This window comes from Peromyscus leucopus, chromosome 2 (assembly GCF_004664715.2).
Source record: "Peromyscus leucopus breed LL Stock chromosome 2, UCI_PerLeu_2.1, whole genome shotgun sequence".
NCBI classification, from domain to species: Eukaryota; Metazoa; Chordata; class Mammalia; order Rodentia; family Cricetidae; genus Peromyscus; species Peromyscus leucopus.
Window position 1 is genome coordinate 110396808 of NC_051064.1, and position 14362 is coordinate 110411169.

Here is a 14362-nt window from a genome sequence, read left to right on the forward strand (position 1 = left end):
GCTGTGGGCACTAAGAGTGAGCTGAGCTAAGAGCTCCATCCACTCCATTGCTGGAACCTGTGAGTTACAGTGTGGGTTCCAGTGATGACCACTGCTGCTTCCTCCGGCCTTCAGAAGTTCAGAGGTAAGCTAGGTGTGGTAGTACCGGCCTGAACTCTCAGCACTCAGGAGGCAGAGGCAGGAGCATCGCGGGTTTGAGACCAGCCTGAGCTAAGAAATTTTAGTGCTGTCCTGAATTTCATTCAGCACAGCTAATCAGAGTGTTGGGGGTGTTCAGAGAAGTCTCCATCACTGTTGGTGGAAGTTAATGAGGAAGGTTCTTCGGGACAAATTTAGCAGTAGAGTCCAAGAGTCTTCAAAAGCTGGCCTAGGGCTGGGGAGATGGCTCAGATGCCATGCAAGTGTGAGACCCTCATGAGGGAAGTGGGCAGGTGTGGTGGCCATCCAGAATCCCAGCACTAGGGAGGCAGAGACAGGATCCCCTCAGGTAAGCCAGCTAGCTGATCTAGCCTGATGTTTTAAATAGGTATGGCTTCCATGGACTCATGTGTTTGAATGCTTGGCCCATACGGAATGATTCTATTTGGAGATGTGGCCTTGTTGGAGTAGGTGTGGCTTTGTTGGATGACGTGTGTCATTGTGGGGGCAGGCTTTGAGGTCTCATATATGCTCAGGCTGTGTCCAGTGTGGCAGACTGTTCACTTCCTGTTATATGCGGATCAAGATGTAGAACTCTGAGCTTCTCTAGTATCATGCCTGCCTGCACGTCAGCATGTTTCCCGCTATGATGATAATGGACTAAACCTCTGAGTCTGTAAGCTAGCCTCAATGAAGTGTTTTCCTTTATAAGAGTTGCTGTGGCTCATGGTGTCTCTGACAGCAATAGGAAACCCTCAGTCCCCCAAACTGACAAATTTGGGCTGTAGTAAGAGTGACTGCCTCTATAAATAAGTGGAGGAAGATGGAGGAAGATGCCTGATGTGAACTTTAGCTCCCCCATTATACAACACACACACACACACACACACACACACACACACACACCACACACACACACAGGATGACTTAGTGGTTGTTCTGATTAGTGATCATCTTGAGACTGTAGTCCCCAAAGTCTCATATTCTCTAATTTTCCTTTCTTTTCTCTCTTGTTCCTTTGTTTACTTATTCTTCAGGTTAGCTTGGGAAGTAATGGATGTCACCATGGCATCTTCATTCATATATACATATATACATACATACATATGTACATACATACATATATATGTCATAGTGTGTTCTTTCCCATAGTCGCCCCCTAAAAGCTTTGTCTACACTGTCATTTCTTATATACTTAAAAAAAACTATTATAATATAAAAAGTCATTGTTAGCCGGGCGGTGGTGGCGCACGCCTTTAATCCCAGCACTCGGGAGGCAGAGGCAAGTGGATCTCTGTGTGTTCGAGGCCAGCCTGGTCTCCAGAGTGAGATCCAGGACAGCCAGAGCAACACAGAGAAACCCTGTCTTGAAAAAACAAAAACAAAAGGTCATTATTTCTATATAATCGCCAGTATACAAAACAGGTTATAGAATTGTTTGTTAGCTATTAGCACACCAAGTAGCGGGACCTGGGACCCTGTTGACTGAGGTAAGTATTTGTTGTATGACAGAGTGATCATCACTGGCAAAAATCTTGCCGTGCAAAGAAAGGAAGCCAGCCAGGATCTCCTAGTGTTTGCGTTTGTGTGATGGAGCTGAGTGATTTGCTTTGTTTCGGTTTTTTTGAGACAGGGTTTCTCTGTATAAAAGTCCTGGCTGTCCTGGCACTCACTGTGTAGCCCTGACTGGCTTTGAACTCACAGAGATCTGCCTGCCTCTGCCCGAGTGCTGGGATTAAAGGTGTGTGCCACCGCCGCCCGGCTATAAGCTGAGTGATTTTTATTCTATTATTTCCACTTTGTTTTTGGTCCTCATGGTTTCTATGGTGATAAAGGATTTAGCTGAGTCAGAGATGTTTAGGTGGATCAGGTACCCTACTAAAGACTTAGGTAATACCCCCCACCCCTCCTTCACTGTGTTGTATGCTCAGGTGGATCTTGAATGAAACCCTCCAGCGTCAGCCTCCCTGGTGCTGAGCTTGTGTTCAAAGCCTCCTCTGCGTTGGTTCAGCTCCTCTGATAAGGTTCATAGCGGAGCTGAGAGAGTCAAGAAGGATGAGGGCTGGAAGCCAGCTTCTTAGGCATGCTGGTCGTGTGCTCTACCACTGAGCTCCATCCTCGGTACCAGGGCTTCCTCTGGTGGCAAGCACCCAGCTGCCAGTGTGGGAAGGTCTCCAGGCCTTTGCGCTTTGCTTGGTTTCAGAATTTGGCGATGGAACCACTCTGCTGGCCGCAAACCCAGATGCTACCACAATAAGCATTGAGGATCCCGACGAGACTTCCAAACACCAAGTCAGACCCCGAGGAAGCTCGGGGAGAGAAGAGGATGATGAGCTGCTGGGAAACAACGACTCTGACGAGACTGAGGTTTGAACTTGCCTTTCAGTTTTTTCCTTGTCCTTGCTCAGAGCTTAGAGTCCGTGTGTTTACTTGTTATTTGTTGTGTTCCTGGTTCAGTGCCGGGCAGTGGTGACATAAAGGTGTGTGACTTCTGACAGGTAAACAGACCATCACCCGTGGGAAGCACTTGTGGGTGTGTGGGTCAGGGGAGCAGAGGAGGGGTTAGGGAAGGCTTTCCGGGGTTAGGGAAGGCTTTCCTGGGTTAGGGAAGGCTTTCCGGGGTTAGGGAAGGCTTTCCAGGGTCAGTGACACCTCGGCTAAGAGGGAAGGTGTGTGGTGGGGGGGGAGAAGATAGGCAGAGGGGATGGAGGCAAGGGGAAGTGTCTTGGTAAAGTCACGGAGGTGTGGAAGAGCATGGTGCAGCCAGGAACAGCCTCTGTCTTCTGCATTGGAGCGAAGGATGTGTGAAGGCTGGAGGTGAGGCTCCAGACAGGCCAGGACCCTGTGAGTTTACATCCATCTATCCATTCCCAGTGAGTGCCCATACATTCTGAAAATCATCAGGAGCCAGTGGACAATTTAGACCATGTATCTGGGTAAAGATAGCTTGTATTTGGTGGCCTTAAATATAAGTTGGAGGGAGACAGACTAGAGTGCAGCCAGACAGAGCCATGCAAAATGGTCTTGACTAGAAGCAGAGGGAGTGAACTAAGCAGGGCTTGGAGACAGTGTGGGTGAAGGAGAGACGGTGTGGGTGAAGGAGAGACGCGGAGGCCTCCCTCCGATCGGCTGTGTGAGGGGAACAGTATTTCTTCAGCGTTCTACCTGTTGAATTGCGCCCCAAACCCACGAGAGGAGCACTTGCTCCGTGTGTGGCAGTGGCTTCACCGTGCAGCTGTGGGGCGCCATCAGCAGCTCCGTGGGTCCTTTGTCACAAGTGGGATCGAAACCAGCAGACTAATCCTGCAGTGAGGGGAAGGTGAGTCTCTTCTAGAAAAGCCATCCAGAAGACTGCAGAGCAGGCACTGGAGAGGTGGGCCACAGGCTGCCCCGCTGGGAGAGTGGCCAGGAGCCAGGGGGTACGTCTCACTCGGAGGGAAGGTTTGGAGTGTCCTGTGTTCTCTAGGAAAGGACAGAAACTCAGTGCAGCCCCCCAGCTCTGCTCACGGCTCAGCATGTGCTCGTGTGTGTGTGTGTGTGTGTGTGTGTGTGTGTGTGTGTGTGTGTATGTGTGCATGCGTGTGTGTGTGTGTGTGTGTGTGTGTGTGTGTGTGTGTGTGTGACAGCTCCCACTGACGTTTTACATCAGCCATGCAGTGAAGCTCAAGGAAGCCTGCGTGGTTGTATGTACCCGAAATCGAGGCACTCCAGAGGATGCGGCAGGATGGTTAGGAGTTCAAGGCCAGCTTGAGCTACATAGTGAGACTCTCTCTCAAATAAAACAGAACAGACCTGTAAAAGTCTAAGGACAGTCCTGTCTGTGGTCAGAGTGAGTGGCACATTCGTGGTCACTAGTCTTAGCCCGTTTGCCCATAGCTTCCAGTTACTTCTCTTGGCTCTCTTGCAGGCTCCCTGCGGTTCCCTGTCTCACGCTCTCCTTAGAGGTTTCCATGTCTAATTAGGGCTCCAGGAGCAGGCCTCGGCCTCTCGTCCCTCTTGTTGGACTGGGCTGGACTCAGCCCTTGAATGTTATTAACTTTAGGTGGGATCCTTGTAACCTGGGAAACCCAAACTGGGCCAGAATGTTTACAGAGGCCAGGACTGAAGATGGGTTACTAACAGAATTACAGCCGTGAAAGGGCCAGCCTAATGGGATAGGAACCAAGTTCAGGGAACAGGGAAGTTTTCACTGCTGACCGAGTGGCCGTTGGGTATGTGAAATTGTACTTAAAAAGAACCAAGTAGTCTAGAGAGAGGCGGCTCAGTGGTTAGAACACTTGCTGCTCTGCCAGAGGACTAGAGTTTTGGTTCCTAGCACCCCTATCAGGGGAACCCAAACTTCTGTAACTGCAACTCCAGGGGATCTAGCACCTTCTGGTCTCTGTGGGTACCTGCATGCATGTGTGTGAACACACAGATACATACACATAAATAAAAATTTTAAATGAAATTTAAAAATCCAAAACGTTAACTGTTACTAAATGCAAAGCAATAGTTTAAGAAAACTCAGTTCCTTTTTCAAAAAAGGTGTATTTATTTTTATCTTACGTGCCAGTATGTGTTTGTGTACCAAGTGAGTGCAATGCCTGAGGATGCCAGAAGATGGCACTGCATCTCCTGGGACTGGAATTAGGGGCAGTTGTGAGCGAGCCATCATGGGAATGCTGGGAATTGAACCCAGGTCCTCTGCAAAGGTAGCATGTACTCATAAGTACTCAGAGCCATATTTCCGGCCCCCCCAAATCTATTCATTTAAAGATTCAGGATAGATTTTAGTTTTATGCTAGTGTATTAAGTTTAATCTTGGAAAATAGTTTTCAATAACCTTTAATTTAAAAAAAATTAATTTTTATGCTTATTGGTATTCTGTCTACCTATGTATACCTGGTGTCCAAAAAGGCCAGGATAGGGTTTCGGATTTCTTTGGACCAGAGTTAAGGATGGTTGTGAGCCACTGTGTGGGTACTGGGAATCAAACCCAGGTCCGCTGCAAGTGCATCCATGCTTGTAACTGTTGCGTCATCTCTCCAGCCCCTAGTAACTTTGACTTGGTGTGAGCTTGATCACATGCATACACTGTTTTTATGCAGCTGCCTACACAGAGCACTGTGACTTCTGGTCTTGTCTTCATTCCTCATTTTGCTTTGGGGAAAATCCTTTACTTTAGGGCATGGTCTGATTTTACATACAAAAACCTTTCTTACCCCAAATATTCTCTTTCCTATTAATTCCTATATGATCATATATTTTAATAAAATGCAGAAAGAAACTGTTTTAATAGGCCAGTAAGTTATGAAAACATGTATTAGACCTGTGCATATTGTCTCCTTATAGGCTTTTAAGACAGCAAAGAGTCCTTGAATTTATGTTAAGAGCACTTGCTGTTCTTTCAGAGGTCTTGAGTTCAATTCCCAGCACCCATATGGCAGCTCACAACCGTCTGTAACTGTGTTCCCAGGGTGTGGTGGTTTGAAGGAAAATGACCTCAAAGAGAGTGGCACTATTAGGAAGTGTGGCCTTGTTGGAGGAAGTGTGTCACGGTGGGGGTGGGCTCTGAGGTCTCATATATGCTCAAGCCACACACAATGAGACAGTTCATCTCCTGTTGCCTGCAAATCAAGATGTAGGACTCTCAGCTCCTTCTCCAGCACCATGTCTGCCTGTATGCCACCATGTCCCACCATGATGATAATGGACTAAAACCTCTGAAACTATAAGCTACTCCAATTAAGTGTTTTCCTTTATAAGAGTTGTCATGGTCATGGTGTCTCTTCACATCAGTAGAAACCCTAACTAAGTCACATGGGATCTGATGTCCTCTTCTGGTGTGCAGGTATATGTGCAGATTATATATACTCACATATATGAAATATATGTACATACATATGAAATATAAGTATATATGTATATAAATAGTTAAAAGGAAGAAGCAATTGGGAGTGTTTGGAGTTGACCTTGTATCATTTTCCCTCTGACAGTTACTGGCCGGCCAGAAGAAAAGCTCTCCCTTCTGGACGTTTGAATACTATCAGACATTCTTTGATGTGGACACTTACCAGGTCTGTGAACCGGCTTCGCTCTTTATTTTCCGTAAGGGGGACTTGTTTCTTCTGACGGAGCAAGCATCCTGTGAGAACCACTGTACTGGACGTGGTCTTCCCAAAGCACAGAGGCTGACTGCGTGTGAAAACTCTGCTACAAAAGCTCCAATAGCCAGCTTCCAGTTTTGTAGTAGTCGAATAGCTTACATCCCAAGGAAAATTAACCTCCAGTGGAATTCCTGCTGTGTTGTCTTGCAGGTCTTTGATAGAATAAAAGGGTCTCTGCTGCCGGTTCCTGGGAAGAATTTTGTGAGGCTCTATGTCCGCAGCAACCCAGATCTCTACGGTATGTACAGTGCCTTTGGCTTGTCAGCCCCATCCTGGTAAGTTCCAGTAAATGGGAGGGTTGCCTGGACGGTTAGAGAATTTTACTGTTAGTAAGGTGTACAACGTTTTTGGTTGACTCTCTGAGATTTAGTGACGATCTTTGCAAAGAATTTGGCAGGGGAAAGGTACGGAATTTCATGTTACGTTGTGTCCTGCAGCTGCAATTATGAGTCGTCCTTTGGAAGGCTCTAGGTGACGCCAGTGTCGGCTTGAGGAGGATGAAGCTTTCTGAGTGCTGTTGATTTTCCGCCGTGGAGGACTGGGTGGTGTAGGGCGAGTGTGGAGTAGGTTTTTGTGGTTGTCTGACCGTACTCCATAGTCTCGGGCATTTGAACACTTGGCCCCCAGGGGTGGCACTGTTTGGGTAGAATTAAGAGGTGTGGCTTTGCTGGGGGAAGTACGTCACTGGGGGCAGGCCTTAAGGTTTCAAAAGCCACGTGCCATTTCCAGTTCACTCTTTCTGCTGGCTGCTTGTGGTCCAGCATGCCAGCTGCTGCCACGCTTCGCCACTGTGATGGCGGCGGACCATAAGCCCCGGTGAACCTTCTGTGAGTTGCTTTGGTCACGGTGTTTTACCACAGCCATAGGAAAGTGACCGATCAGTTCTCTTATACTTTGTCACTCATGTGCTGAGTTCCTTCTCAGCTACCAGGGCGCGTGGGTGAGGGTGGGGTGGGGTGGGGAACTGGCTCGCCATTGAGAGTCTAAAACAGAGATGGGCCAAGGAATGGCTGTAACCCCTGGCTCCCTGGCTATCTGAGGAAAACGCAGAGGCTCACCCAGGGCTCCTGAGGAGAGGGCTGCACACCACGGCCTTTTGTATTTGAGGGGAGATGAGGCAAGCTGGCGATTCCTTGGACTCCCTATGCTGGGCTACCCATTCTGAAGGCAGCTCTTCTCCTTCAGTTAGTCTTTTCTGGAAATGTCCTCACAGTCGCCCAGAGGTGCATTCCCTAGGTGAGTCTAAATCTAGTCAAAGTAACAATCAAGACCAGGGGCTGGAGAGATGGCTCAATGGTTAAGAGCACGTAAATAAGACTGCTCTTCCAGAGTTCCTGAGTTCAGTTCCCAGCAACCACATGATGGCTCACAACCATCTGTAATGAGATCTGGCGCCCTCTTCCGTATACATAATAAATAAATAAGTCTTTAAAAAACAAAAACAATAACAACAACAACAAAAACCATCAAGACCAGGCCGGCAAGATGGCTCATGGGTTTGTGCTGTGCAAAGCTGATGACCTTGGTTTGATCTTGAAAACCCAGTGGAGGAAGGAACCAGCTCACAAAAGCTGTCACTTGATCAGCGTGTGTGTGAAGACTCAGAGTTGACATTAGGAGTCTTTGTAGGTTGCGTTTCACTTTGTTCTCTGAGGCAAACAGGATCTCTGTAGTTCTTAGAGTGAGACCTTAGAGCATCAACATGGATAGATGTCAGAACAGTGACAAGTGAAGAGGAAGCTGCTGAAGGCGATGAATGCTGTTTTGCTGTCATTGACAATTGTGCACACTCCCATAGAGGAGGCCAGAGGTCAGTATGGGTGTCTTCCTCAGTTTCTCTTCACGTAATTATTTGAGGCAGGGTTACTGAGGCTGGAGCTTGTTGACCTGGCTAGACTGGCTGGTCATGGTCCCAGTCACCCTCCTGCCCATGTTTCCCCAGCACCCACTGGTCCCAGTCCTTCTCTTAGCCCATCTCTCCAGCACTGGCTGGTCATGGTTCCAGTCCCTCTTACCCCATCTCCCCAGCATCTATTAGTCCCAGTCCCCCTCTTACCCAGTCTCCCCAGTACTGGGTTACAAGTGTGCATGGTTGTGTCTGGCCTTTCACATGAGGGTAGGAGATGAAATTCAGATCCTTATGCTTTTACGTCAGATACTTACTGAGCCATCTCCTCAGCCCTGTGAAAAAGATATTTTTAAAGCAGTATATGTACATACACCTGTTCGTTTTATTATTCTTTGCTGTTTTCTCTGTTACAAATATTTCACAATATAAAATCAATCATATAATAATACATTAAATATTATCAACACTCTATTAATATACTATATATTAAAACATTGAATATAATAAAATTAATATATAATAATTTTAGAAGTGCCCTTCATTATAAATATAACCCAAATTTAGCTTTCATTCCACTTCTACCACGTAAGAGTTGGGATTTGGGAGGAGACGGGGAGAGAGAAGGCAAAATGAAGGAACCTGGAAGGAGCTGGGGTGAGTGTATGCTGCATGACACCGGATCAGGTAGCTGGGAAAAAGCTTACTGAGCCTTGATCATCATGGCCTTGATCATCATGGGCCTTCTCTGTCAGCCTGAGGGGTTTAGATTTTGTTCTTAAGCAGTTGGGGGTTCATTCAAAGCCTGCAATGAGGAGAGAAGGAGTATAAAAATACCTCAGGAGACAGTTTAAAGCGAGGACAGGTTTCTTGCTTCTGTCCGGGGGTGAGTGCGGGCATCGGTGGAGTTCAACAGGCAGAGTGGAAAGCAGGTGTCCGTGGCCTTTTAGGCCTGAAGTGTCTGTGTTATTAGCTTAGGGCTCGCAACAGCCAAAGAATGGCAGGCAAGGCGTCCGTGGGTACAGTGGACTCCTTGTCCCCAGGATCTGATCTGTGATTCAACCCACCAGAGCTCAGGACTGAGTTTGGAAAATGCTGCATCTGTGCTCACACACACGGGTCTTGGTCCAGTAGATCACCTCACACAGCACTGGCACTGCACTAGGTATTGCAGGTAATCTGAAGGCGGTGGAAGTGTGCGGGAGGCTGTGTGGAGATGATATGCAAACAGTGTATCCGTTTATACAAAAGGGCTTGAGCATCCCACGATGTGCGTGTCCTTCAGCATCCGGGAGCCAATCCCTTACTTAACACAGAGGCTGCATAATTGCTGCATAATTGCCTCCCACACCAGGTTCCCCCTTGCTGACAGATAAATCCCTCTCTCAATCAGGACTCCTCCGGCCCTCTATGGTCTGGCCTTGTCCGGCTGCAACCTCTGGTTGTCCCCTTGACCTTGACAGCCTTTCCTTGATTTGGGTCTTTGGGCATGCTCTTCCCTGGCCCTGATTCAGCAGTCTTTTCGACCTCTTCACTTGAAACCCCTGCTCTTCTTTAGATCCAGCTGGGACAGGCCTGGCTCAGGTTTGGCACCCTTCTGGTGTGTCCCTGGCAGACTCTGAAGACTAGATGTTGTGCAGTACCTCTGTGTGGTTCCTGATGTACTACAGGCAGGGTCTATGTCCCTGTCGCACATTGCTGTGTGCCAGGCGCCTAGCCCAGGGCCTAGCAGTAGTGTGTGTATTTAGTAAATATTAGCATAGAGCATGCTATGTGCTATGTGCTTTCAAGTCACATGACACTATACTGTCTGGCCACCTGTGTTCTTATGCTTGGATGGCCTGGCAAAACTTTATTGTTGTTGTTATTATTATTATTATTATTTTATTGTATGTGTATGGGTGTTTTGCCTGTGTGTACATTGTGCACCACATGCCTGCCTGGTGCCTGTGGAGGCCAGAGCATCAAGTCCCCTGGAACTAAAATTACAGACACTCGTGGGTGCTGAGATGGAACCTGGGTCCCCTGGAAGAGCAGCCAGTGCTCCTAACCACTGAGCCATCTCTCCAGCCCTGGCAAAGCTTTTTGGTAGTGGAGGTTTTGTATGTTTTGTTTTGATTTTTATGTCTCTTGTGGTATAGTAAGCTAAAATAATACTGTGGGGTTTACCCTGGACCGCGGCCCGGAGCCTGCACTCTGGTGGGGAAGCGAGTGGTGTGTGGAAAGCTGATGTTGGTGGCCCTTGGGGGTCATTCATTGCCTCAGTTCCCTTTTCTACCTTCAGGGGTCAACACTTGCCTTTGAAAGGCCCTCATCCATCTGTGTGATTTTCCCCAGATGCAGTAATTTTATTAATTTTATGATATTTCAAGATGTCTGAAATTTGCTCCAAAGATACTGCCAAATATTAGTGAAAATGAAAAATTTAAATATCTCAATTTAAAAATCATTTTTTATTCTACATAGTAAATTAATTTTTTTATGTGTGAGGTGTTGTGTATGTGTGTGGTATATGTGTGTTGTGTGTGCATACATGCATGCATACACACATGTGCATACGTGTGTGTGTGTGTGTGTGTGTGTGTGTGTGTGTGTGTGTGTGTGTGTGTAAGTAAATCTGGGTTGACAGGGGTGTCTTTCCTTGACTGCTCTCTACCTTGGTTTTCTGAGGCAGGTTTCTCACTGAGTCTGAAACTCATCCCTTTGGCTAGTCTGACTGTTCAGGGAGCTTCAGAGATTTACTGTTTCTGTTTCCTGCCCCTTCTCCCCCCAGAATCTGCGGTTACAGCATGTGCTACCACATGTGGTTTTTCACATGGGTGCTGGGGAGCCAAATGCAGATTGTCAGTCCTGCATGGCAGGCTTCTTATTGTCCAAGACCCATAGTACTTTAAAGAAAAATTGAGGTGGGTGGGGGGGTGGGGGGTGGGGGGGGACGACAAGGTTTCTCTCTATAGCCTGGCTGTCCTAGAACCCGCTCTATAGACCAGGCTGGCTTTGAACTCACAGAGATTTGCCTGGCTCTGCCTCCCAAGTGCTGGGATTAAAGGCGTGCACCACCACTCCCCAATTTAAAAAAAAAAAACATTAAGATTTATTTGTTTTATTTTCTTATAGGTAGGAGTATTTTGCCTTTCCATATGTATGCGTTCCACATACATACCTGGTGTGTGCAGAGGTCAGAGAAGGGCGTTGGCTCCCCCGGAACTTGAGTTAGAGATGGTTGAGAACCACTATGTGGGTGCTGGGAACTGAACCCAGGTCCTCTGCAAGAGCAACCAGTATTCTTAACTGCTACACCATCTTTCCAGACCCCTTAATACCTTTTCTAGGTAAAAGGGGACAAGGATGGTGTTAAGAAATCAAGCATGCCTGTCAGTGATGGTGCACACTTTTAATCCCAGCACTTGGAGGCAGAGGCAGGGCGATCTCTGTGAGTTTGAGGCCAACCTAGTCTACAAAATGAGTTCCAGGATAGCCAGGGCTACACAGAGAAACCCTGTCTCCAAAAACCAAAACCAAACAGAGCAAAAAGAGAAACCAAGCACACGATGAAAGAACTTGCTGTTTTCTTGAGGAGCTGGGGGAGAATCTCCAGGGGAGATGACGGTTAGAATAGAAAGGTACACAGCCAGATGTGCGTCTCGTCATCTGTATAGCCTGTGCACAGACATGCACATGCATGCACACACATATCCACAGCACTGCTCCTGTGAGTTGACTGTTTCTGGCAGGATTCACTAGAAAGAGCGGGAGCTCTCAGGAGACACACGCAGAGCTGGGACCGGAGGGAAGGAAGCGTGCTTGCCTTTCCCCTGTGTTCTCTTTGGACCTGGAACCGTTATGTTATTGCTTGTGCAGGGGGGTTTTGTGGGCTGTCTGTCTGACTTGGCACTCACTGTGTAGACCAGGTTTGTGTCAATCCTCCTGCCTCTGCCTCCCGAGTGCTGGGATGGATTACAGGCGTGTGTGACCACGTCCAGCTGACTGATCACCTTTCATTAGAAAGGGAGGGAGACAACTCCAAACACATGCTCACATGGACAGCTCTGGTTAAACTTCTAAGCTCGGTGTAAAATAAAAGGATACAAATGTGAGAAAGATTTGTAGGGGACAGGGGGGTAGACAGCTGTCGTAAGGAGACGGGAGAGGGTGGGATGTGAGAGTGGTCACTTTACATTATATACACGTGTAAAACTTTAAAAATGTAAGTTTGTCCAAAAAAAAAAAAGGAAAGGAAGAAATGACAGCCTTTAGCTGTGTTTCCCCAGCTCTGTCTCTCTGTCTCTGTATGTCTCAGGCATGCACAAACACATGGTTATGTGCACATACTTGCACACGCAATGATGGTGATTAAGTAGGTTATGGACCTTTTTTCCCTTAAGATTTATTTTTCTCATGTATGTATGAGTGTTTTGCCTTCATGTATGTGTGTGCACCACATGTGTACCTGGTACCTGCAGAGGTCAGAAGAGGGCATCAGAGTCTCCTGGATCTGGAGTTAATGGGCAGTTGTGAGCCAATGTGTGGGTGCTGGGAATTGAACCCAGGTCCTCTGGAAGAACAGTCAGTGCTCTTAACTGCAGAGCCATCTCTCCAGCCCCCAAGCTGACTTTCGGCTGAAGTCTTCTTGCACTTTCCCTCATTTATAATGCAGAAGGGCCTGGCTGATTCAGCTGTGTGTCCTCTGATCTTAAGTTGGGTGCTTGGGGACAGGAAGTAATCTTTGCTGCTTGTGTTCTGAAGGCTTGTGCATGTTTGGTCCTTTACTAAGGGAAACTGTACGTCAATATCTTCATTCACCTGGTTGTGGACTGTTGTTTGGCCATGGATTCTGATTGCCCTTGCTTTTTAGGGGCATCTAATTAGTGAGCTGTGTTTTGACCTTTTGAAAGTGAAGATTCCCATTAAGTGAGTGTTGATTACATCCAGACTCCTTTTCCTCTTGCCTGTCTGATGAGGAAGAGGCTGGTGGGAAATGGTTCTGAAAGAGCCTAACAGCAAGTGCCTCATGCCTGCTCTCGGTGTCTTCTGGTTGCTTTGCAGGCCCCTTTTGGATATGCGCCACCTTGGTCTTTGCCATAGCGATTAGTGGGAACCTTTCCAACTTCTTAATCCACCTGGGAGAGAAGACATACCATTATGTGCCCGAATTCCAAAAAGGTAGGTGAATAGTGTGACTCATGTGGATGTGGACGGTCTGTAACCGAGCTCTTACCCTCTGAGCACACTGTCCGGTCTCTCGACACTGCACCCCGGCTCTCAAATACAGCTCCCCACTCAGAGTTCTCCACCTCACATCCGTATACCCACAGTCCTCCTCCCCACCGTGGTAAAATGCTATTGCATATGACCTTCCATCCTGAATGTGTATCGTTCACTGGTGCACATACATCCACAGTGTCGTAAATCTATGTGATTTTTAGGGAAGCTCTCAGACTGAATAGTGAATGATTGGAGTTTATTCTAAAAATAGACAAAATGGCTAAAGCAGTGTGCATGAGGTCTTGACTGTAGCAGGGTTTGCATTATCTGGGGATGACAAACAACAGAGGCATTGTTCTTTAAGTTCGGATGGCTCAGCTAGCTGAGATGCCTGTAACCACTAATTATAAAGCACCTAGAGCATCATGGGAAACCAGTCACTACGCCAAACGGGTGCCTGTTACCCTGGCAGTTTTGCTAATGACAAATCCGCAGTGGTCGAGACTTGGAGAGGACCACACAGAACGGGACCCCAGCGTGGGCTCGTAAATGACATTCTGGCTTTAAAATGTCCTTCTTCCTTTCTCCTACTCTTCTTTGTTTTTTTTTTTTTTTATTCTAAGATTTATTTATTTATTATGTATATAGAAAAGGGTGCCAGATCTCATTACAGATGGTTGTTAGCCACCATGTGGGTGCTGGGAATTGAACTCAGGACCTCTGGAAGAGCAGTCAGTGCTCTTAACCTCTGAGCCATCTCTCCAGCCCCTCCTACTCTTCTTTGACTTGTGTGTGTGCATGCGTGTGTGTGTGCGTGCATATGCCCGTATATAAGTGTGAGCACGTGTGTCACATTACACACATGGAGGTCCGTGGACACCCTGGGTGTTGGTCCTCGCCACCTTGTTTGAGGTGAAGTTATCTGTTGGCTGCTGCGTGCTCCAGACTAGCCGGCCTGTAAGGTTCCAGGAGTCCCCTGCCTCCGCCGCCACATAGGAACACGAGGGTCCCAGATTCACACCGC

At 47.5% G+C, this 14362-nt stretch overlaps 1 protein-coding gene across 3 annotated transcripts in view; it reads left to right on the forward strand.

Moving 5' to 3' along the window:
- Positions 1 to 14362, forward strand: part of Yipf1 (Yip1 domain family member 1) — a 33699-nt gene that overhangs the window by 2806 nt on the left and 16531 nt on the right. For all 3 annotated transcript variants that reach the window (XM_037202784.1, XM_037202783.1, XM_028888313.2), the window contains 4 exons: positions 2342 to 2505; positions 6117 to 6197; positions 6438 to 6525; positions 13180 to 13296. In XM_037202784.1, coding sequence (XP_037058679.1) covers positions 2342 to 2505; positions 6117 to 6197; positions 6438 to 6525; positions 13180 to 13296 — 450 coding nt within the window. The remainder of the gene's footprint in view (positions 1 to 2341; positions 2506 to 6116; positions 6198 to 6437; positions 6526 to 13179; positions 13297 to 14362) is intronic.